Here is a 25,427-nt window from a genome sequence, read left to right as displayed (position 1 = left end):
AATAAGTGCAGTCTGACAGCAAACCTCAGCAGCACCATCTTTTTTATATTACTGTATAAGTTAAACTGGTTTTAAAAAGCCTAAGGCTTATGTTTTCACTGTGAGATTTCTGTAATTTTTTCTTTGATTGCAGCCTAAACTGCACTTCTTAGAGGACACAATCCAATAGTTAACTGCTGAAAAGCAAGCTTCAAACAAAACACTAACTGATGGCACCAAAAAACAAACACCACAGAAAAACTAAACATCCAAATTAATGGACTAAGCTTGAAGACATAAGTAGATTTATTAGGAAAGAAACTTATTTAATATTAAACGTTCAATGACAGAGACAATCAAATTTGTAACAGAAATTCAAAGATACTTTATTTCCATTTCTCATATATCAAGAAGCTAGGAATAAGCCTAGTTGTAAAAATGGGATTCATTTTAGTTTGATTCACACAAATACTAAACATTTATTCTTGTGTTTTAAAGTCCAAGAATGAAAACTTGCAATTAAACACTGAGCAAGCCATGTGTTCAGGTTATGTTGGTTTCTTATCTTAAAAAGTCTTAAAGAAAAAAAAAAGGATACAGGACTTTTATTCTCAGTAGCACGTGTGCTATCAACACATCTTTCTGAACTCTGGGAGGAAACGCCAGTCCTGAATTACTTTTTATAAAAAAAATTCTAACTGAACTTTATATGTTTCTACGCCACTACAGCTTTCTTTCACCTCATTTTAAAGCAGATCTTCATTTTAAGCTGTCTTCCGCTGTCTTCGCAGACTCTTCACGTAGTAGTCCTATAATGCAAAATTTTGGGAAAACAGACAATTAGACAACGTAAAAAGCATTTCATTTACCATTACTATATACTGGCCCAGTTGTTAGCTGTCATCTTAACTCTACAAAAATGTCAACATCGAACATTACTGGCTTTAGAAGCAATAACGTAGTATTAACGGTTTAATGATCAACATTAAGTGCTTAAGAACTCCTAGCATAAATAATGAAACTATAAAAATAGTTTACACGCTGCAAGCTCATTTATCAGCTGTACTCTCCATTGTTAGTTCCTTATTTCAGGAATACAACTAAGTAGTTTGTGTAAGAGTAAGAAAGCTAGGTCGAGAGTGAGGGGAAAAAAACTTTTTTTTTTTTTTAATACGGCATTTGTATTTCCTAATGTTTAGCTTTTATTTCCAATAAATCATTTTTCAGCATACATTCTTGCCATGAATATTTGGTAGCATCTGCCTTTGTATTTACATTTGCCTTAGAAGTCTGTTATCAGCCATTCCACTTCTCTGTACCATGGCTGACTGTAAATTCTCCTACACAGTAGGAAATATTAAACACATACCTCTTAAAGACTTGAATTGCATTGAATGTAACAAGGCGATTATTATGTAGTGTTTATTGCATTTTAAACTCTTTAAAGATATCTAATTCTGGGCAGCACTGCATCCCTACATACAGTTGAAAGAAAATTCCATTCTGTTAACATCAGATTTACAGTATTCACACAATACACAAAAAGTCCTTTTCACTATCTTGTAAATCAAAAACACAACAGTAAGCTTAAAGATTACAGGCAACAGCATTCAAACATGGATGTGGGTAGAGAAAGGAGTACCTGGCATGAGTACCTGCTTAGTTTGACTGAATCCTTGATTTTTAATTTGGCTTTTCATGGGCCGCTCACAACACCAACGCTGTGTGAGGTATGGTAGTCAGCTGCAATAATTCATAAACCCTACACTTCCATCAATCCAATGCTACTGGCTCTCGAGTTACAGAACAAACTGCATTAGAATGCAAGGCAATAAAGCAAAAAAACTAGAAACATCCTTGACAAAGAAATACTAGCAGTTTATATAAAAACAAAGTAGTCCAACATGTGCCTCAAATATTAAGTATTAAAGCAAAAGTTTCTGCTGATGTACCAACACAATATGGACTTAAATACAAAAACAGTTCAACTTTTTAAAAAACGATAACAAAATCCCTAAAAATAAAAAAAGGATAATTAATTTTTCTATGGTGACGATATTACAAATATGTCCCAAAGAGGCACACTAATGGGGGCACGAGTCTGCTACAAAATAGCTGAGACAAAACAATGTACCTCAAAATGTTTTGCAGGACTACACTGTCTTTTCCTTCAGAAGGTGCTTTAGTATGTCTTCTTACTTGGCTTAGTTCCATCTTCATCTGTGCATACTTACGCTGCACTGTTAAACAGTAACAAAAAGCCCTAATCAAAGTTTGAAATAATGCACTTACCTCTGTCTGATCTGAGGTCATATCAGATCAGTTTTAATTGGACTGAGTGTCACCTTCAGATTTAATGTCTTCACTGGTCCCATTGACCTCATTCTTAGTATCACTCTCCTTCGAGTCTGTATTTGTGTCTTCACTCTGTTTTTCTCGACTACTGGACTTCATACTACTTTTTTTATCATCAGAGCCCCTCTTTTCTGCCATGAAAGAAGACATTGACCATGGATTTCAAAGTAAAAACAAACATTGCACATGTGAGATATATAGCATATAAAATGGGACAATTATTTTCTATAACAATTAGAAATAGTAAGCGTCAAAAGGTTATAGAAATAATAGGCTTGAGACCACCATGCTGGATTGGGCAGAGTACAAAAATATTCCAAAAGAACAGTACAGGGTGGGGAAAAAAGAGGAGAAAAGGCAGACCTAACAGTGTCAGCTACTCAGCTGTTTGTTGAAATACACAAATGGGGAGTGGAGGGAAGGCAGTCAAAAACAAGTTAAGCAAATATATAAATGATGCATGGCTACTGGCTTCCTTACTCATCTTAGGACTCTTTTTGTCCCCAAGTTTATTTTGTGATGTGTATGGCCATCCTTGGTATACAATTCTCATTAAATACGGCTCTTGAAAAGAGATTCAGAAAGGAGCGATGGGACTAAGCGTCAGCGCATTATCAAATAAATCAATCTTTGCCAAGTGAAAACAAGAAAAACCTCCCAAAACAACCCAACCCCAAACAATCAAATACTCAGGAAATGAACAATATTAACCATAGTTAGCTTTAAAGGCAGGTATCAAGATAAGTATTAAAATGAACATTACTGGGACAGAGTGTAGCAGAAGCTGTCCGAGGTGTGTGTTTGTTAATATTAACTCTCAATTATAAAATTGAGAGTTGTAACAATTGTAGTCATTTATAATTCACTCATAGAAAAGCTTGGGGAAGAGATTTTGGAAGATACATAAAAGCACTGTTTTCCAAAGGCAAAGGAACAGTAAGTTGGGAAGGACCCCACAATTTCATCGCAAATTAGAAAGTTGTCTGGTGACTGAAGAGTTGGTTACACTGCTGAAAAACTGATCTTTTCCTCAATCTTCAAAGAAGGAAGCAAGCCAGAAGTAAAAAATATTTCCACGGAAAGGAAAACATTCAGTATTATAGCTGTGTGCCTCATCTGTAAGTTCAGTAATTGCAAATATAATAAAAATATCAATTCTTCCTATGTTATTTCACACCCCAATATTCAACCTACGATCAGCAGAGAGATTTGGGAGACCCCCCCCAAACAAAACAAAACAAAAAACCAACCTCTTGGATGTCAGCATACAGAACAACATTCACGCTCTTTCTCTGATTACTCCCTGCTGTCTGGGCAATTAAAAAAAGAAAAAAAAAATCCCCAAAACAAAAACACACAAATCAAACACTCTGAAAAAGCTATTTTAAATAACACATCACCTAGACTGGCATAACACACTTCTATACTTCAGAAGACAGAAAGTAGAAATTAAGCTTCAAAAACAGAAGCAACGTTCCAACTTTATTGTTTTAATACAAGGGAGGGGTGAAGCCCCCAAACAGGAATTAGGTAAACTGCCTAAGGAACACTAATGCTGAGGTTTCATCAGAAACAGCACATCCAGTGCATAGTGCTTGGACATAGCACGCAGCGATGTCAAAAAGCTAACTGCAGAACTAATAGTTTTGTATCTGTCTGCCCTCAGTTTTTAACTCCGCAGGTAGATTGCACTCTAACTAACCTTGTTAAAAAGTCTTCTTTTTGTGCCTTATAGGTATCTCCGATGCACACGTAGATCCACTGAGGAATAGTAGTCTTGTTTCCCCGCAGAGGACTAGTAGTCAGTCCAATAATCTTATCTTCTGTCCTATGTAGATATGGTAGATCTTAATAGCCCTATGGATGTGCAGTGTGCAGGATTTTGTTTTGTCTTGTTTGTATCTTGAATTTGGGCAGGAGGGATAATTTTGTTGAAGATTAAAAAAGCTACTATTAACTTGTGGTATGAAAAATGACACTTCTAAAAATCTCAATTAAAAAACAGTTTTACTACAGCAAACCTTGAGTTTGCCACGTAGAACTGAGCAAGTGTAGTTAACAAACAGCCTAACGAGCTGAACTTCCTTCAACTCTTGGAGTATTTGCAAGCAGTTAAGTTCCTTCATTATATATTCATTCAATAATTATTTCTTTAGAAGCACATACGATTAGCTTGCTCTTGACACACTGCTTACATTATTTTAGCTGTGATCTATTAGGTATAATCACATAGTATTGACTGTGCTTTCTGAGTAATAAACACATGCACATTCTTCTGATTGAGTATGTGTGGGCAATTGAGATACATTCTATAAAAATTCTGATCAAGATAATGCAAGTGGTTCTACTGTTTAGAGAATGCAAAATCAGCAAATTAAATGTATCAAATATTACTTTGGGTTTGGGTGCTTTGACAGTATTTGCTGAGGTTTAATCACTAACATGAAAACACCTCCACAAATATAATTATTTTTAAGTATATGAATCCAGATTAAGGAAAGTAAAGAGCCAAGTAAAAGTGGCCTGGTGGTAGGTTTCAGTATTAAACCTTCATGACATGAAGGTATGTGCAAAACAGACGTTTTCAATCTCTTTTTACAACCATTTATTCCACCTATTCTAAATTTAGCTCACTTGAAGTATAGTTGCATACTGCTGATTTGTATCAAACTAATATTCAACTAGTATACTGGTTAGCAGTACTTCTTCTGCTCCTGAAATCCGAGTCAGAAATTAAGTATCTTTTTTTTAACGTACATTTTTTTTCTTACAAACTTAAAAGTCACTGTATTTCACAGGATTTAGAAAACAAGAAGCCAGGACTTCTGAATTGTATTTCAAAAGCATGGCATTGATTTAATGTGTAACAGTGAGCAAGTCTTGGGCAACTGTGGGCAACTGGGCCTTGTTTATTCCTGTTAGATCCATGTTCATAAAGCAGTTTGAGATTTCAAGATGAAAGGCACTACCACAAGCAGTTACAGCCAGGCCTTTACTGCTTACTTTTATAATTGCAATCGATCACAGATATAAAGACAATTAGCTTCCGAAGTAAATATTCTCAATGGAGCAGTAAACTTAATTCAAGTTAAATCTTAACCTCCACATTACTTCTTTCTGTGCAAACAGCAGACTGGGTAGCTAGCCACATCACTTCTCAAATATATGAACCTCTAAAACTATCTACATAACTAACTGCCATGCGACATTGTAGACAAACATGAGGATGGAATCGCATTTACAGCTTCATCATAGAAATTCAATGCTTGCTTGGTAAATACTGATTTTTTTTTCCCAGTTTTTAAAATTTTCCCACTGAAGGAAGAAACACATACATCTTTAGCATTACCATCCTGCTCCAAGGCCTATTCATATTTTTAGATATAATTACTTAGTCAAAAAAGTAACTTATTTTCCCATGTTGAAGTTTCGTTATAGATCATAGCATCACCTCACTGTTCTCATTTCTGGAGGGAGAAGGTAGCAAGCAGCAAATAAAGTGACCAGCAGGGAAATCAGTCAAGTCAAAACTAAAAAAATTTAGGTGCTGAAGAAAGTTCACTAGATCCTATGTTTAGGGAAGGATTCAGGAAAGAACCGAGAACCCACAAGCTCAATAAATAGACCAAATTTGAAGAAATCATTTATATGCATAGATACACACAGAATATAGAAGAGGACATTCTTCTCTAGAGTACCAGAAATCTATTCATAAAGTAGGCAAAAAAGGCACAATATCAGATAGCAAGAAAGTAACGACAGGACAGATACAGGCTACAACACTAGGTCTGAGTTTAATACTACACATCAGTGCTGCAGCCAACAAGCAAGCAGCAAAAAAGAAAAAAAGAAAAAAAGAAAACACGCTTGCCTCAAAAGGACAAAGCAAAACAAGAGAAGAATCAACACTGAAGATGCACCATAGTATAAACCAGAAAAATTGAAGTGGTCCAAGGAAGTCGGGCAAGAAAAACGCATGAAGTATTACCTACATTTCGGGAAATAATCTGCTGGAGAAACATGGAAAAAGTAAAGGTAGGGCAAACAGGCTCATGTAATCAAGAGACATGCACATAACACCTTTCATCCCAGAGAACCTCAAAAGTACCTTAGAAACATAAAGGAATCGCTTCCCCAATCACTGACAGTCAGCTCTGATTACGAAGTGGGGCAGCCGTTTCAGACTGGACACTGCTCAGCACCCCCAGCAAAACCAGCAGTTTTTAGGTCAGAAGTCAGCATTATATTCATCCAGAAGTTTCAGAAGACAAAGTAGGAATTTAGCAATGACAGTAATATTAATGTCTTTTCACAGAATGTGAATCTGTAGTGTTCTCTCTGCAGCTCTCTTTAATCCTACTTAAATGTAAAGCATCTGAACATCAGTCTTTGATGAAACACTGAGTCACTATCAATGCTGCTGTACACAGCATGTACTGCTATAAAAGTGTGAAGGACTAATACAGCATTCCTATGAGATCTCACCTGAACACTGACAAAGCAAATCTCACTTCATTTAAAACAAGGGGGAAGAAGGGGGGATGGGGGAGGCATGGAATTGTAACCTAAAACATTACAGAAATTCTGCAATATTTACCTTCTTGGTCGGTATTAATAAATTAAGAAAAGTTAAGGCACTGTTAAAGGAAAATAAAGGAAACATGATAGCTCAGAAAAGTAACAGGTGCTATGGAATAGCCAGCAATCAATCTCTCACAGAACTCATACGAGCAAAGGATAATAACAGAAATAATGCCAATGGTAGAAGATATTCATTCGTTAAAAAAGAAAAAAATGATTACAGTGCATGTGTTTTTCTAAAGGTAACAGTCAACAGGTATTAAAATACATCAAAATCCTCATTACTTCGAGGACAAAGTAGTAAGCTTTTAATAAATACTACAACAAATAAAAAGGTAGACAGTGGGACGTGTGCATTAACAATAACATGAAAGAGTGAACTGCTTTAAATCAGTTAATAGCAACATATACAGCTTATGTGATCAGTTCTGAATTGATGCTTAGAACTTTCAGTTCCTGACTGAAAGACTAGGAGCATTTGAGGCTCTAGGGAAAGATTAGTTACAGAACTTGATGTTAACAGTATTCACACAAACATACCTTTTTCTTTTGACTTCCTGTCTTGTTCTCTCTCTCTGCTTTTGCTTCTGTGCTTGTAGGATTTTCGATCCCGACTTTTTGACCGTCTTCTGTCCCTACTGCGAGACCTATGTTTTCTTTCTGATCTATCATGGCTTCTGCTTCTTCTTCGGTCACGACTCCTAACATTTACAGAAAATTGGCATATTTCAATGTCAGCTGATAGTCTAACTCAGTAGGCAGAAACTGCTACTGATTTAAAGTTTTAATACAGAGATTACTTAGAGAAAGAGTATATATTTAAAACAAGGCTTAGCATACTGCATGTAAGCATCTCTCTGGACATAAGATCTGGCGTTATTTTGCCTTCTTCATTTATTCAAGCATTCAACCATAGTTTATGAATTAAAGTCCAATGTGCGGGGGTGAGGGACCACAAGCCTGTTCTCTGGGAGCATGTGTCTACTCAAAGCTACTTCATACGGCCACTTCCACCACAGTGTTCTCATCTGCTTCCAGAAATAGAGAGAAGGAGTATGCAGCAAAACCTGCTTATCCTTAGAACCAGTAAAGTATGTTCACACTTAGAAAAACAACAGTGGAGCTAACAAATCAGTGATGTGACTGACAGATCAAGTCCCCCCAGCATTTTGCATTTTTAAAAAAAATTACATTAAAATACTTTCTCACGTACCTGCTTCGCCTTCTTTCTCTGCTTCTTGATCTTTTGTGGTCTCTTGAACGGCTGCATCTTCTGTCAGATGTTCTGCTCGAATGTCTACTACGAGAACGACTCCTTTTACGTCTCTCTCTATCACGAGCCCTTTCTTTTTCCTTTTCTTCTTCTTCACGTCGTCTCTTCCTTTCCCGCTCTTCTCTTTCCCTTTCCCTCTCTTTCTCTCTCTCTTCTCGTTCTTGCTTCTCTTTTTTTAACCTGTCATCGCGGTCAGGTTCTTCTGTTCTTTTTCGCAACTTTTCCTTAAAAATAAGGAAGTTCATGGGAAGAAATCAGTATTACTCAAGGTAAATCACTCAACATAACTTAGTTTTTAGAAATCTTAAGCTTCCACATCCTCAGGTTATATAAACTTAATTGCTTTTTCCTAATGCTCAAACAAAGAACAGCCTACATAAAAGCATTTTCAGAAATCCCTTGGAACAGTCCTGGTTCAAGGGGATGAAACTGGAGTCCTTTGTCTCGGAGAACACTTTTTTCCAGTAACTTTCATAAGAAAGCGGCCCACATTACAATTCTTTACAAAGGCCACATAAAGTTCCCACCTGATCTTAAACTTATAACACATACAATAAAAAAATGTCAGAGCAAGCATAATGCTAAATGCACAATATATCTGATTCTGTCTATTTTTTATGTACCATCTTTGGAATATTTCACATATTTGAGAAGAGTCTGCTGGTCGGCCTTCTCTTTACCGAAGAAAGATGCCACCCAATTTTTATGTTCAATAACCAAACACACGCTTACTTTTAAATCTTCTACAGTAGCTTTTATTTTGGCATAACCCATGTGCTGCTTTCCCATCAAGTGGTCATCTACTCTGGACTGTGCATCTCCTACAATTAAAAAGGCTCCACAAACTTCGCAAACTTCCATTTGCTTTTCTTGGGCTGCAAAGCTCTCAATTGTCTGCAAAAGAAAGTATTAGATAAAACAAAGCAAAAAAAAAAAAAGTTTTAGCCAGATGCCAGCAAAGAGGTTTGGAATTTTATTGTCACTGTTGTCAAATCCTAGGCCACTTCCGAAAGCTTAAATTTGTAATTGCATGCTTCAACTTTGGAGCATCACCTCCACTAACAAGAACAGGGAAAAAAAGGCTATGCATGCCTATTCTATGTAAATCACGAGTAATTACTGAAAAGTCATTTAGAAAACGCAAGAAAATCTTTCACAGCGAGGAACATGGTTTAAGGCATATCTAGCCATATCTGCAATTTCCTTGGGGCCTTAGGATTAAGGGAAATAAAAATCAGTTTTTTCTTGAGAGGATTCTCTGACCGACTAAAACGTCTGCACAATAACAATGGCATATGTCTCAAGGATGAAAATCCTACAATATCCCATGATGAAATATGAAAAGGAACATCAGGCTTCTACTTAAAAGGACAGTGGTGAAAGCAGTTGACTGTTGAAACAGACATACTGAGAAACACACTGAAATCACAACCTAAACCCAAGTGATTGTTGCTATGCAACGTTCATTAGTCATCTAGCAAGAAAAAGACATTCTTGACTTTGCAACAACAACAAAAAAAAACCACACAGTTTGATAGCTTCAAAAACTGAAGCAAGCACTTTAAGTAGCAAGTTTCTGGCAACAAAAAGGAGCTCCTGTTTAAGTATGGAATCTCAGTGTTTAATAGTATGTTCAAAGTCAGACAGATGCCTGCCTCCAATCTCTTGAAACATTAAGTAGTAATTAGCAAACGCAAGCCATTTCGGAAATTAAAACTGAAATTCAATCTGATGCAGCAAAAGCTTGTGGTACAAGTGATACCTGCAGAAAACAATCAAAAGGTGTCAGCTACCTTTAATTTTAAGATGTCAAAGCTTAAACCAGAAGCACAAAAGAAAGAAGGATATATGGAGGTGGGGGGGCGGGGGGGAGAGAAGCAGGTGAGAAGTTTCCACATAATGGGGAATGAGAAGGAAAAAAAAATTGTAGAAGGATAGAAAGCCCTACAAAATGTATTTAAGTTTCAAGATACATGTGTCCAAGTCACCAGTAATTATTAGCATAGAAAAATACCAGTTAAACACCTGAAATATTCTAGGATAACTCCAATATTGCAGAGTACTAGTTCTAACACACGGGGTTTCTGTTACAGTCAGATTTTATAATTCAGTGAAATAGTATGTTGTGGAGGCTACATTACGACATGTAACCAGCACCTGAAATAGAATAAACTGCAAAACCAGCTCCAAGACTGCTGTATAAATAATTTCATAATTTGTGTGTAAACCTCTCATGGCAGCATACTCAGCTGACACACTGGATTAACACTTTCATTTAAGTGTCGCTATTTTCTAATAAATTCTGCATACACACACGTCTTCAATGTAAGGACAAGGTGATTAAGAGTACTGCTGCACTAAGTTCTGAGATAAGATTAACAGAACTGCAAACACATTACTTACTGAAGTTGTAGACCTCAGCAATTCTCTCTCTTCTTTTAACTGTTCAACAAGTTTCATCATTCCTTGTGCCTCTTCCACCTTCCCTTCTGAACCTAGTTCCTCGATCTAAAGAGCAATAAAAAAACTATTATAACTTTTAGTCAAATAATGAAAGGAAGAAATCTCTATGTTACAGCAGGTAAAACTTACCTGTTGTAGAAGTACATCGATTTTGTCAGTTAACACTTGAATCTTCTCTTCATTTTTACCAGTTGGCCCAGCTGCCTGCTGAACATTATCAGAGTGTCACGTTTTTTCAGTTACAACAACTTTCTCATACTCTCTCTCACACACCCACACACAGGGGTATATATTTTCACCTTCCAGAGACACTGGGAATAACCTCCTCCTGTCTCTTCTCCCATAAATACCTACTAGTAGTCTAGTTACCATAAACACCCCTCATCAGTCTACTCCACTCTTGCTGAATGGAGCAAATTCCATTCACACCAATTCAGTCTAAACCAACAAAAACATTCCAAGTCCCTGAGCCACAGAAGAGGAGATACCTAAATTCCAAGTCCCAGACTGCCATTCATTATCACACATCTTTACAGATATTCAAGTATGATTTGGAAGCGCCTTAGGTGCAGAAATCTAGCTTTTTAGAATAAATGCCTGAAGACTCATTTCTTCCAAATATATTTGTTAGTGGTATCCTCTCCATACACTGCCTGAATAGACAGTTTACGTGCCCTACTCCACAGCTTTCAACCGAGGATACTTTCCACAGCTCCTTCTGAAGGAAGTGCACTTTGCACAGAATAATAATTGGGGCAAAGAGGAGGAGCAAGACTACACTGGCAGGCAGGAAACTTGCACAGCAGGGGCCACAGTCACTGTTCCAAAGATTAATCAACCCTGGGACAAGAAAAAGCAGGTGAAGATGTAAAAAAAGTTTTTCCCAGTCAGGTGAAACTTCTCATTAACAGCTGTCTAGAGTACAGCACTGAGAAAAGCTGCATAGAGGTATTCCTTCCTTTTTTAAACCTTTGCTGAAAGACCCAGTACTTACCTACTTCAGTAACATCACTGTACTCTCCTTAACACTGGAGAGAAAGAAGAATTGCAACCAAAGGAGCGAAGCTTAACTGAAGTAATGGGGGATGGACAGCACGGGACAGAATTAACTGTTCCAGAGAGGTGAGCACATACTTATTCTGAGGAGACTGGGATGGAGAGAGCAGGGAGGGACTCTTGCTAACTGTGCGACCACTTGGCTTGTCCGTTAGGGCTGGATACAATCTGCTGGCTAACAAATGAGAGTCTTATCTAATGGGAATCTTCTGGAAAAAAAATACATTTTACCTGATGAAGCTAGGTAAACAGAACATGGAGATACTATCTAGAGAAAAAATTATTTTCCCTAGTGATTCTTCTAGACTCACCCCCGAAGACTGCTGATTCTGTGACAGCGCCAAACGAGCATGGCCTCTTCGAATTCTGCGTTCTACTTCTGCAAGTAAGCTTTGTAAATAGCGTAAGAAGTCTCTTTCATAGCCCACTTTCATAAAACGAGAGCTCTTCTCATACCTGGTAAAACAATTTATTTATTTATTTTTTGAAGTGAAAGCTCATGTGACTGCAAAACATACGAAACTAAATAATGTGAAAATTGCAGTGTTACAAATTACTGCTTAAGGTAACAGAACATTATAAATTAAATAAACTTTTATGTAAATCAATAAAGCAATTAATTTCTCATGGCTTCCATGTTTTTGTGGCTTTTAGGAAATTTCAAGTGTACTAAAAATGCTATCTGCATTAACACAGCAACCAAAATACTTACTGTTTACGTAGATTTTCATCATGAATTTTTTCACAAGGACCTAAAAAGACCACACAAAAAGCTTAAGTTTGCATTCTTGAATGCCATATTCATGCTCCATCAGCATTTGTTTGTGCATCACGATTGAGCAGAGTTTTACACATTTCCCAGAGAACAACTTCAAGGGTGAAACTAATCACATTAAGTCTGGCTTTCTACACCTGCATTTCTGCTTGCTTTGTTTAGAGTTTGAAAGATAGGTAGAAGAAAAGGAACGTCAACATGGAGAGATTTTGGGGGGAGAGGGGCGCAGGGGTAGTTTCAACAAGCATTTTGTTAAGCTCCAGACATTATTTTTTGGAACTGGGTAATTAAAATGTTTACCTTAGAAGTAAAATTAGGAGGTACGTGGTCTGTGTTCATGAAGGGCAGTAATGTTAAAATTCCCCCACCTTCGCTATCTATAAAACTCTTCTATGGACTAGGAATTTAACACTAAAACAATAAGCCTGTTTTTCCTAATTACCTTTTTGAAACTACTTAAGTTGCTCACATACCAAAGCTTGAAAACAACTAGGAATTTAGGAAAGGCCTTAAGTAATAACAATTACAGTAAAAGAGTGCCTAAACCAATTAACTTATTTTAGTGTGAGTATACACTTTTGTGCTTAAAACCCAACCAGGAAGCATAAAACAAACTAGAAGACAACACTTCTGGAGGAAGATACCACCCATGCCCAAGAATTTAGCTTATTCTCTAAGAAAAAAAATTTTTTTTTCGACTTAGGGAAGTAGGATTTAGAATAAATGTTGCTCATATTACATTTATTTAATCACTGGTAATCCTAAACAAGCCTATTTTTGAAGTGTTATGAGAGAGCATAAAACAGTAAGAATGCAATTTACTAAGTAAAAGCTCAATTGTGATCACATGTATGTGAATAAAAACTGCAAAACTTACATACTTACCTAAATCAGAACGGGTATTTGTAAATAATTCAGCTGGGCAAAACCCACAAAGGTAGTATTTACAAACCTGACGGAGCAGAAGGAAAAAACAAAAACAAAAAAAGAAAAAAAGAAAAAACAGGCATCATTTTTCTCTCCATGAATTGGCAATTTTAGGTAATCACATCTATCTTCTGAAACACAGCATAAAACACACATTCTGCAAATTTTCTGGAAATTTTACGCACATACACCCCTATCTGTGTGTTGTAACACAGTGACAGCAAATGCTCTAAGGCACACCCTGACGACAAAACACCAAAAATCTTACTTTCCATTGCAATATATGGTATTTCTTTCTTTTGCTGTTAAGTATTTAAGACTGCAGTAACATGTCATCTGTTTGTAACTGCAATACCCTATTTGCTATTTCCCCAAGAAACATAACCTGATTGGATCATTTAAGAAAATTTTCACGGTTAAAGAATTTCTCAGTAAACCTATAAGAGACGAGAAACTCTGCCATGAAACCATGAAAACAAATTCTTCTTAGCTTGTCTATAATGACTTTGTGTTCAGCTTACACTCCTTCAACGCTACTCATTTGGAGTAAAGGAGACATCAGGATTCACACCTAAAAGTAGTGCCTCAAGGGGGGCAGATTCTGATGTCAATTAAGACTTCGGAATACGCAGGACACTATCCAAAAGCTTTTCTGTATCTCGTTACAATATTTTTTAAATTCCTACTTTAAGAATGATGTGCAAAGAGATGTTGTTTACCTCCTAAGGCAGACAGAAAATGTTCATTTTATCCTGATTTCCTGCCAACTGGAAAGGGTTTGTTTCATTTCTACATACCCTTTTTTTACAGTAGCAATTCAGATTTAACAACAGGAAAACACCAGCAGGATATTAGGAGAGAAGAAAAAAAAAAAAAAAAAAAAAAAAAGAGTAATCTAGCCAAGAGCTAGTTAATATATGGGATAAAGATAGCTTTTATTAACAAGGTTATTCACCTTCACCCATGAATACCATTTTAGCTGATCAAGTTGGTCTGTTCTTGAACTTCATAAACACAGAAATATTTCCATAAAATCAGAAATATATCCTCCCTTAATTTCACAAGCAATCCTAAATAATTAATTCTTCACTGGAGCTTTCTCCTGAAGCTGATTGTCATTAACTTAAAATAGCTTAAGTGTTAATCAAAGACTAGCCTGTACATTCTTCTGACATCTGTTTTATGTTACACAGACTTTTAATATATTTGACAAATCAGTTACGATAATTGCTACTGTATGTTACAACCTAGTCCCTACAATTATTCTAATACAAGCAAATAATTACTGGAAAAGAACTAACTAACAAATTCTAAGAAAGAACATAATGTCCACAAAAGATTCATCACATATTATTTCCTAAAATACACTTCATAAGTATTTTAACAAGTAAGGGCGGGGAAGAGACACCCAAAACTTATCCCACACGAACCACCTCACTAAAATGCCAGTGACACCAGTTGTTTAAATTAGCTCAATCCGATTTATTTTTTTTCCATTTTAACTGCCAGGCTGCAAATCAGGCTATGGAAGTTAAAAGCGGACTGACTACTTTATGGATTACACAGAAACACAAGTAAGGTTTCTATGACTGAAAAACTGATTAACCTACACATATGAAAAAAAAACATATCTGATTTATTATATAATAAGAACACTGGTCCTGTGATTCAAGTCAGGACATTGTGGCACTAAATTAAGCAGAATGTTGAGTGAAGTACCATTTTTATAAACATAACCCTACTCAGAAAGTAAAAGTAAGAAGTATTTATTATTTTTTGGAAAAAAGCAACAATATTGATCAAACACAAACATATAGGACAGTTAACCAACAGTAAACTGTCTCAGGCCTAAAACTGTCTCAGGCCTAATTGGTAAAGAATCTTCTTACGCGATTAAGCACAGGACCTTATCTCAAAACACTATAGTTAGGGCTTGCAATTAACATGCACTTTTCCCCAAATTTGCAAAGACTGAGAATCAGCAGAGAACTACAGCAAGACAGGCCAGGGAGGGGAGGGGAGGGGAGGGGAGGGGGGACTACCTCTTTAGCATAGAAGGAAAAAGTGTAGTTAAAGTATATTAAGCTTCCTCTGACTTCTGAAATCCTGATCGTACTGATAAGGAAGTGACATCTTCAATGAAGAGTCAGTTCAAACTACCTGCACTCCAGCTAAGTCCCCTACAACTAGTCAAGTTTGAGGGATGGCAGCTACACTGAAGAACAAAAACCCTGATCAGTGCAACCAAATTAGTAAAGTAATTCTATTACTACTACTACATTACTAGCTTGAGAGTCAGAAGCAGTCAATCTTCAATTTATATCCTTTGAGAGGCAGCCATCTTAAAATAAGATTAAGCTGGGATTAAGCCCCACTTTGCTCTAGAGAGATTTTCACGAATGAGAAGAATCTCAGGGAAGGAACAAGACCTAGGCTATATGTGAAAGTAACAATGCAGGGAAAACAAGCTTTAAGTGTACATTAGTATCTTATCCAACACAATTGCTGTCTCAACAGTGGAATGATGTGGTTACCTCCCCAAGTCCTTCAGCGTTTCCAGGGTAAAAAAAAAAAGGAAACACTTTTTTTCTGGGATAAGGCTAGTTTTCCCACATTCACTGTCTTTATTTTTTAGTACTTTTCCACCTTTCCTATTGTAATGAGGAAAGATAAAGATGGATTCAGCAGACATGATCCATGCCCATCTAGCTCAGTTTGCAACTGTTTTTTCTGAAGCAGCTCCAGTTTCATCTTAAGTTTCTCCAAAATAACATGAAATGAGTATGTAATACAGCAGGCCTCTCCTCAAACAGTTTGATTTTCAAAATTACGCATACATTTTCTTTCAAAATGACCTTAAAAAAAAAATCCCTCCTCCTTTCTCTCCTTATTTTTCCTCTTACATCTGCCTAATTTTATCCAGAAATCCTACCGGAGAAACAAAAAGGGCAAACACAATAAAAGACTGGAACATGAGCTACAGTTTTTTGAGAAAAGAGCTGTTTAAAGTAAGTTAGTTTGGATTTATTTTTAAGTCAGTTAAATTACAACCCGGACAAACATTTTATATTAAATGTAGTGTGATCATATTGACTCAACTCATTTCGAAAACAAGGAGAGAAAAATCAAAAGGCTATAGTTCAGGTGTTGTATTCTTGTGATGTCACTGTATCATTTCTACAGAACAATGCCATAGCAAAAAAGTGAGAAACCTAGAACTAAAGGTTTGCGTATGTCAACAACCAATAATTAAAATTTTATTATCTTTGTGCCATCGAAAAGCTATATAGGGCATAAACAATAATACTTATCAAACAAGAAGAAAAGGCATTTATCTGAAAAATATGAACATACATTGGGAATATCTGCAGTACAAATAAAACTGATGGACTGTAGACTTAAAAAGGCAGATATATTCTGAAGACAACCTTACAGCTGCCTGACTTTTCTTTTCACCTGCTTCAAGTTCTGCCCACAGAAAACACTTAATTCCTGGAGAGAACCAAAAAACCCAAACAACTACACAAACTTTCCCAAATGAGTTACAGTGACAACGGATGCTATATTAGATTGAATGATCCAGAACAGGAAGCATCTTGAGAAGTTGCACAAGCAAAGCTGACTGAGTCTCCCTACAACTAGACATCACTGCAAACATAATGGTACAACACCTAATCATGCAGGTTTCATCTGTGATGAGAAAATTAAGTCCTGCAGTTTCAAGGCCAAACCTCAAGTGCCAGAGCTCTCCAGAACAAATGACAAAAATTCAGCACCTTATAATGAGTTAGACCTCTTAGTGAACGGTGCTTAGGGACAGACTTACCCGTCTTTATAGACACTGAGAATTACCTGCAAGGTGTTTGCCAGCAGGCCTTAAGAACACCCAAGCTCACTCTCCTAAGCAATTTATCAAGAATACTTACAAAACAAGACAACCAAAGTAAGCATGCATCTGAAAGCAGCTCAATAAACCAAGTTAGGTGTAGACAGAGCAAGAGGAAAAATGACTTCTGGAAAATTTTCCTTCAAGCAAGTAGTACATAACAAACAAGTAATATCTTGACTGTACATGTCTGAAGCTGACAAGTTTCAGCAGGTTTATCTGTTTACTAACAGAGTCTTCAACTACTCGGAAAGTCAGTTTTGAATTTATCTATATTCAACAAAATGCATTTCTGATTATGATGCTATCATACATTCAAGAGTTTTACAGAAAAAAAGGAATTCATTTCTTTAACTCTTCTCATTTGAGAGAGCAAGACAACCTTCCCCTTTGAGACACTTCAAGTTAAGAGCTGCTTGCTCTGGAAAGCCCTGTCTTGATTCTAGCACTGTACTTCAGACTTTCGCACTTCAGGAGTTACAAGACATTGGCAAGAGAGGGAAAACAACCCCACCTTCCTTTACTATGTAAATATTTTATAATCAGACTCTTCAGCAGGTTAAGAAGCAACGCCAGTTTAAATGAAGAAATCTAGCAGCACCTTGATTCAACAATGGCTGGTTTAATCATATAGCTTCTTAATAAAAATATTTTTTTACATACGGAAATTCACCTACTCTCTCCCACACATAACAGCTGCTCTTTTTGTGAATTAATGTATCAGATGCAAGGCCTTGTCCTTTATCAGAGTCAAGAGAAATGAGGAACACATGCATTTTCAGTGAGATAACTAAAAAGAACTGTTTTTTTTCAAAGAGCAATCAATCATTACTAGGAGTCCTGAAGTAGTTAACTATATGGGGAGGAAGATCAGTTACCTGAAGCAAAAATAGTTAATTTACACACATTTGTGAAAAGCAAGATCAGAGAATTTTTTCTTTTGGGGAAGCGAGGAGACAATGATTGACAAAGTCCAGTTTCAGATTCTTGTTTTGTCTCAGAAAGCTGCAACACCTCTTGTTTTAACATCAAATTATTTCAAGAGACCAGTTTCTGGGACAAACTCCTGTGCCAGTCAATGGGAATATTATTTTTTATTTCTTTCTACATTCTTTGTCTCCTCCCTTTCCCTTTCTCATCCTTATATCCAAGTATTAAGGCCAGTGAAAAGGCACTTCCCAAGAGAAATTTCATGGATGGATTAAAGAATTTTCTAAGACATTGCACTTCGACAGAAAGCACAATAATAATAGTTTGACCATATTATGCTGAAAGGAAGTTGTAGAAAGCTTTCATGTGTAGCTATTAGCTCAAAAGGTGTATATAACAGACAGCAACAGCTTTGAAACAACAACAAAAGGAGTAAAGGGAAAGTTATCACAGGGAAAAGAATGACAATGAAAAATATGAAAAACTGCTAAGAAAAGCCGCTTATCAGCTGACTGTTGCAGCTAAGATCTATAGTGATCAATACATATCAATAATACACAATACAATACGCAGCTTATACTTGTGTACATCACATTCCCTATAAAATCACTAAGAATTTGCAATAATTCTCTCCTAGCCAGCTCTGGATACAACAGTATCTAGTGAATTCCTTAGCATTCTCTCCTAAGGGGCAGTCTGCAGAGAAATCCTTAAGTTAGACTGGTTTAGAATATTGTTTCTGGAGCAATTTTCTCCCTCTCTCACACCTATTTCATTATGCTCTTAAACTGATTTTGCTGCAACAGAAAAGCATTACTTGAGAGACTCTTGCAGCTATTCCAAAAGTTATGGTTCTCAATTAGTTTAACCTTGTGGTACAGCTGCCCTGACAGTTGTAGTCAGCTGCACTTACAGTTGGTCTTAGGTTGTTAGCGATGAGTAAGACTAGGAAGGGGCAAAGAAATGGCTGAAGAATCACAGAGCCATTAAAGGACTGAAACAGAGGTGATGTGCTTCAAATAGCATCTATCATACAATAGCTTATCAGACTCTGCACTTAGCGCAAGTCAGAAGTAATGGAAATACATTCTATGCTCACAGAAACAGAGCAACAAGCAATTTAGGATGGACATTTACACATGTAGATAAGCAACCTCATTCTTTTCTGCCAAATTATTCTGATGACCCTGCTACCAAGAAGATGGGACAGAGAGGGATGTTACTGTCAAAACTGTTACAGCAGGATTAGCCATAGCTTGTGTGTCAAAGCCCTTACAGCTCGCATTTCAATAAGACATTAGACAGGAACCCAGCCAGACACTTGGAACTTTCCATTTCATCATCTCGAATTTACTGATCCTCAAAATCTGAGGTGGTCAAGTAGTATTTCCCACTTTAAAGCTGGCAAATAAGCAGGCTGGCCAGCTACTCTAGTTATGAGCTAATTAAAGTGTTTCCTATGTAAAGAAACTGTTAACAGTTCTATACTATTAATATTTCTTAGTTAACATGCTCCTATCCTGCAGTAAGAAATTTTTTACTGATGGAGAGGTATAGCTTTAATATACAATTCTATAAGAAAACTCTTTATGCAGACAAGCCCTACATGAAAGGGAGGCTGAGAATAGCGTCCAGCAGCTTGTAGCCTATATTCCAAAAGCTAGAAAACTCCTTCAGATACAGAAGTGCTATGAAGTCTTTACAGTTCATATGCACCAGACGCATTTTATGAGCAACGTCCCCCAACCAAAAAACCTAAGCCCCCATCACACCCTTCAAGATAACCTTCCCATTAGTAATACTCTGCCAAAAAACCCTGAAACACCTAATATTACAGCTCTTTCCGCCCCCCCAAAAGAAAATTAAGTGCTAAGATTCTAAACACAAACCAGTCAACATACCAGTTCCTGCAACGTGACTGTCTCACTTATTTTAGCCTTATGAAAGGAAAAAAACAAAACAAAACAAACCACCATTCTGGTTTGCAAGAGTGTCAGAATAGACGTCTGTTAAGGGACAGGGAATCAGAAAATAAGGATTACATTTGATGAGCTTCCAGAGGAAACAGATACCAACAGATGGAGGTTATTGGAGGGACAACACAGGCTAGATAGTAGATAATGTATGAAAATGATAATGGAATAATGAATACATAAATACAAAGACCAAATTAGGTCTTCTGGCACTAAAGTAGTACACAACTCTTACAGTAAATAGCTAATAGCATTAAATCCTATTTTAAATACAAAATTTACATTTTGAGAAACTGCATCCCTACTAGGGATAACTGCTCACAGCCATTTGTCCATAACTCTTCTCCATCTCTCCCCACTTTCTGATAACGCTGCGTTTTTCTTGAAAGAACCATTACAATCTCAGACCACTCTACTAAGCACAAGAACACCAAGCATTGACTATCTATACTACAGGACAGTCTGGAAACTCTTAAAGAATACTACTGGTTGCACATGAACTTGTTTTGAGGTGAAAAGGCAGCATAATAAGCAGGAATACGTGAACTAATAAAGTTCTGAAGCTACTGTTCCAGAAACACACTTTACCTACCGACATTACAGTAAGCAGAAAGTAGATTAAAATGTGCAAGATCTAACTAATACTTCCTTCTGTATACAAAACAAAAAGCCTTTATGCCAAACTTAAAACTGATCACCTCAGGATATATTGCAAGACTGAAATATACAGCAATTGGGATTTCAATTTTTTATGATTATGGGCGTCACTCAAAGTTTAAAATAAAAACTTAAGCTCTACAACAGGCTTTACAATACAGGATGATCATCACGTTTTTCATTAAAACAGAATAAACGCCCAGCTAACATGCACTCTGCTTCCACAGCTTCACAAAAATCTATTTCTATTGTGTATTTCACACTATCTTCCACAGAAGTTTTGACATCCATCTAAATGTAATTTACAAATGATAAACAGGAACGAGCTTGTTTTGATAACCTTCCACATCTAAAAATTATGAAACCCTGAAAAGTCTTAAATTTTGGTATGAGAGTCCAACAGGCTCACATTGAAAAAGGCTTTGTGTTGATAAGAGGTATAATTTTACAAGTGACAACACTTGCATATACATTTAACCAGAAAAAGAAAACAATAAACAGACAAATTAATGTTGCTATTTGAACCTTATCTGCATTTCCTGACTTCTAAAACATATTAGCATTACAAACTTAACCTTAGTTGATGCATAAATTTAAGCTGAAAGTAAAATACATTTCTGTGTTTTAACAGGGGAAAGCTTTTGTTCTGAACTAGTCAACTGACTATAGGAATTTATGATAATATTCCTTTCAAAAAGGTTGCATTTAATGATGCTCATATAACTTCACAAATGAAAGGAAGTGGAATGAACATGGCAACATTTCCTCCTAGGCTGAAGGATCAACTCTAAGCCCCTATTGGCCTCAACAGGCACAGAGACAGCTCTCCCCTTTCGAAATTGTCAAGGGAGGACCGGGAAGAAGAGACACGGCACTGTTTCTGAAACAACGAAATTCAACAGCATCTTAGAGACATATTCCTATGGTTTTAGTCACACACTTTAAACAAGCTTATTTTTCAATGTTAAATTGAGGATTAAGTCATCTTAACTCAACTAAAGAGAATGAGGCAAAAATTCCTTCTCATCTTAAGAAATAAAACAAAACAAATCCCTTATCTCCTCAATCTGCACAGATATAGCTGAAGCCATTTACTTTCTACTTCTAGGGTTAAACAACTCCTTTCTATTTAGAGCTCAGAATCAAAAGAAAACGTGCAAATGAACACCTAACTGAATAATATTACTTAAGAGAAGTCTGAAAAGACACTAAGAATTCCATAAAAAAAATCCTGAGCTCATGAATTTCTCCTGACATAAATAGCTTACCTATATAACAGCATTTTTTAAAGGAGAATTAAAAATTACTTGGATTTGCAAAACTTAGGGCAAGACAGTTATTTGTCCTGATGTGTTCTACTCTGAGACAAGTTAAAACTTGCTTTAGCCAGCTCTAAAATGAAGTCACTCTTGCTTGAAAATGGGAAATTCCCAATTTGGTGATTCAGAAACAAGCTAAAAAAGCCAAAAGCAAGTGTTTCTCCTGCCTCCCAACTTAATAACATGAAGAAAATGCTAAAGGAGGAGCACTACACATTTAAACTAAATGCTTTCCTGCAGCTTTAGCCACAACAATTCCCATCACACAGAAGATAAGTGAACTGTCTTATCTGAACTGTGACACTGTCCTTCACTTAACATACAGCATAGCACAAACATACACCATGGGGTAGGGAACAGCATTTCAGAGTTTTCAACTCTCCCAAGGAGACTAGCTATGGGAACTTTGTTACTACTACTGATTTTTTGTGAAATAAGTTCCAATATCACTACAATGGATGTCACTAGAAGTTAATATTCACTAAAATTTAACTATTCTTGGGGAGAAATACCACTCCAAAGTAATAAAACAAAATCCTCTTCTTTTTGAACAGTTTAACACAGAGGATGGATGTTATCACCACACTGACAAAAAATATCCAAGTACAACAAAATAACAGTAATACTGCTTAGGTTTACCCCCTGCCCCGGAAGCATGGTAGGTAAGCTTTGGGAAAGTACAGAAGGAATCAAGTTTTTACGTCACAAAATCCTCTGTTTCAAAAGTCTCCTGGTTCTTCACTGTGATAAAACCTTCAGGTACTTAAGTCAGTATGAATGCATACTCCCATTTTCTCCACCAATAGGCAGGGATCCAGAGATAACTTGTCTTCCAAACCACTAACGCCTGTCTCACCTCCCTTCCTAAAACCCAGCAAGCCTCAAGAAATTTTGCTTCTACTCAGAAGAAAACCTGACTTCCACTAAAACTCCTCACAACCCCCACCCCCACCCCCCGCGGGAGATCTCGGCCATCAACAGAGCTCTCAGAAACCCTGACTACCATTTGTCGACGCTACCGGGAGCGCACGCCAAGGCGAACACAGCCTCTCCCCCTTACGCTGAAACCCAAACACAAGGCCTCTCCCCTCCCATCAGGCCAGAAAACAGCGTAAGCCCTCTCGCACAGCTAAGCCATGGCGGGATCCTCCTCCCTCCCGGCCACCCAGTTCCTCCTCCTCGTCTGGAGGCTCAGCGAGGTTCCCGCGCAACGGCGCGGGCCTAGCCCGCCCCGCGGCCGCCATGCAGAAGCCCCGCAGCCCCGGGCCGCGCACCAAGGGCCCCCACCGCGGCCTCCGCCCGCTCCTCTCGCTAAAGCTCCGCGGACCTTCCCGCCGAGCCCCCAGCGCCTCCTCGCTCCCCCGCCGCGGGAGGTCGCGGACCCCCACCCGCGGCGCGTGTCGCGCCGACAAAGCCCAGGCCCTCAGCGGGGGATGGGAGCGAGGGGAGGGAGGGAGAGAGGCGGCTCCGCTTCACTCACGCTCTCATGGTCCCACCGCACGTTGCTGCGCTTCTCATCCGGGGCCAGGTTTCTATCCCGGCCCATAAGCTCATCTAGGAGCTGGGCGGCCGATATCATGGTGTCCTCCTGGCCGAATACCGCGCCGCCGCCGCCTCTCCTCCCCGACTCGACCGCGCCGCGGCTGGAGTGACAGAGACAAAATGGCGGCGCCGCTCCTCGCCCTGCCCACAATGCACCGCGCGCCGCCTAACCGCCTCTGGGGCCTGGCGAAGCCCGGGCCCGGCCCGGCGGCGGCGGCGCTGCGCGGGGGGCGGTCGCCGCTCCCCTCGCGATGGCGGCGGTGGCGCAGCCAAAAAACGGCGGCTTCACCCGGGGACGCGGCGGTGCTGGTGGGAGAGGAGCGACGTCCCTCACACGCGGGACGTGGAGGGCGGCGAAGGCGCCGGGCCGCGGCTGAGGGACCGTCCTGCGCGCCGGGCCCATCCCTGGCACTTCCCGCGCCCCTCCTGAGCGTCCCTGTGGCTTGAGGGGAAAAGTAATCCCTCATGTCTAACCTAAATCTCCCTCGCTGTTGTATCAGGCCGTTACTTCTTGTCCACTCAATGACGGAGAATAACTGATTACCATTCCCGTTGAAAAGACATCTTGCATATTTGAAGTCCCGTGTCTCCTTAATGTTGCTTTTTCCTACATTAAACAAGCTCAGTTCTTTAAAACTTTTTCTCACAGGTCGTGTTTTTTTTTTTTTTTAACGACTCTCCTAATTTTTATTACCTACTTTTGGATTCCCTCCAGTTCGTCACCAGCGGTCTGAAAGCGTAGATTCGTTCCAGCTCCCAGGCTTGGTTACTGCACAAACACGGGGACGCTCTCCTCGGGTTTTGCAGTCATGTTACACGGGTACGCAGTTTGTACTCCGTATAATTTCTCCGGTTTTAATGCCAAACCAGCTTATGCTCATTTTTGTACGTATTTTCTTTCTTAGATGTGGCTTTGAACCTTGTCTTTATTGAACTTTACCTTACTAATTATAGACTATTTTCCACTTTCTCAAAATCATTTTGACTGTCCAAAGTGTACAAAATTATTTAGTACCATCAGGCTAGGACAGACCCCTTTTGTACCTCAGTTAATATAATCCCTGCAAACTACTCTCTAAGTATGCTTTTTCAAACATCTGCTACTCTATTTTATAGAAATTTCTTGTGTACGCTCAGCCCTTACCTTGCTAATGAGAATATTATTGCTGTGGACTACGTCAGCACATCTATCATTCTCAGCATATAGCGCTCCTGCAACTCTGCTCTTCTCCTCTGTACCAATTCTCCTGCCAAAGAAAGAAATCATAGTGGCTCAGTCTACCTACTCACGACAAATCCATGTTTTTTCCTATAACTATTATCCTCTTCCTGCTTATAGATCATTTAGTCATTCATTCCAAGCAGTTTTCTACATGTAAGAAATACAAACCATGGCCTTATTGATACTACTGAAGTGTCGCAAAACAGATCCAAGAAGGACCATTTTTAAATCAGGTCAAACAGAGACACTGTCCTCTATTCTTAATACAAGAGGAAGAGCTGTGTGGCTCTCCCTTGCTCCCTTGCAACAGGCTCCCTTCCTGTTGGCCCAGTTTTAGAACCAAAATCATGCTGCTTTATCCTGCAATAAAAAGAGGGTTCTAGTGGCCTTGGAAGGACTTGTGTATGAGCAAGTGCACTCATGCTAGGTAGCTTGGTACTTTCAGAAGTTTGATATAGTTTCACAGGTACATTTTTAGGTACCAGAAAA

General features: G+C 38.2%; 1 protein-coding gene across 1 annotated transcript; it reads right to left on the bottom strand.

Moving 5' to 3' along the window:
• Nucleotides 1-267: 267 nt before the first annotated feature.
• Nucleotides 268-23,877, bottom strand: LUC7L3 (LUC7 like 3 pre-mRNA splicing factor). The gene is given in 12 exon segments (XM_026098891.2): nt 268-2,079; nt 2,082-2,219; nt 2,325-2,465; nt 7,456-7,616; nt 8,129-8,412; nt 8,921-9,082; nt 10,592-10,696; nt 10,781-10,855; nt 12,019-12,163; nt 12,420-12,459; nt 13,368-13,434; nt 23,655-23,877. Coding segments are annotated over 12 exon segments (1,473 nt in total). The 5' UTR covers nt 23,754-23,877; the 3' UTR covers nt 268-2,023.
• Nucleotides 23,878-25,427: the final 1,550 nt, after the last annotated feature.

This window comes from Dromaius novaehollandiae, chromosome 18 (genome assembly GCF_036370855.1).
Source record: "Dromaius novaehollandiae isolate bDroNov1 chromosome 18, bDroNov1.hap1, whole genome shotgun sequence".
Lineage (NCBI taxonomy): Eukaryota > Metazoa > Chordata > Aves > Casuariiformes > Dromaiidae > Dromaius > Dromaius novaehollandiae.
This window is presented reverse-complemented; position numbering and strand designations above follow the sequence as displayed.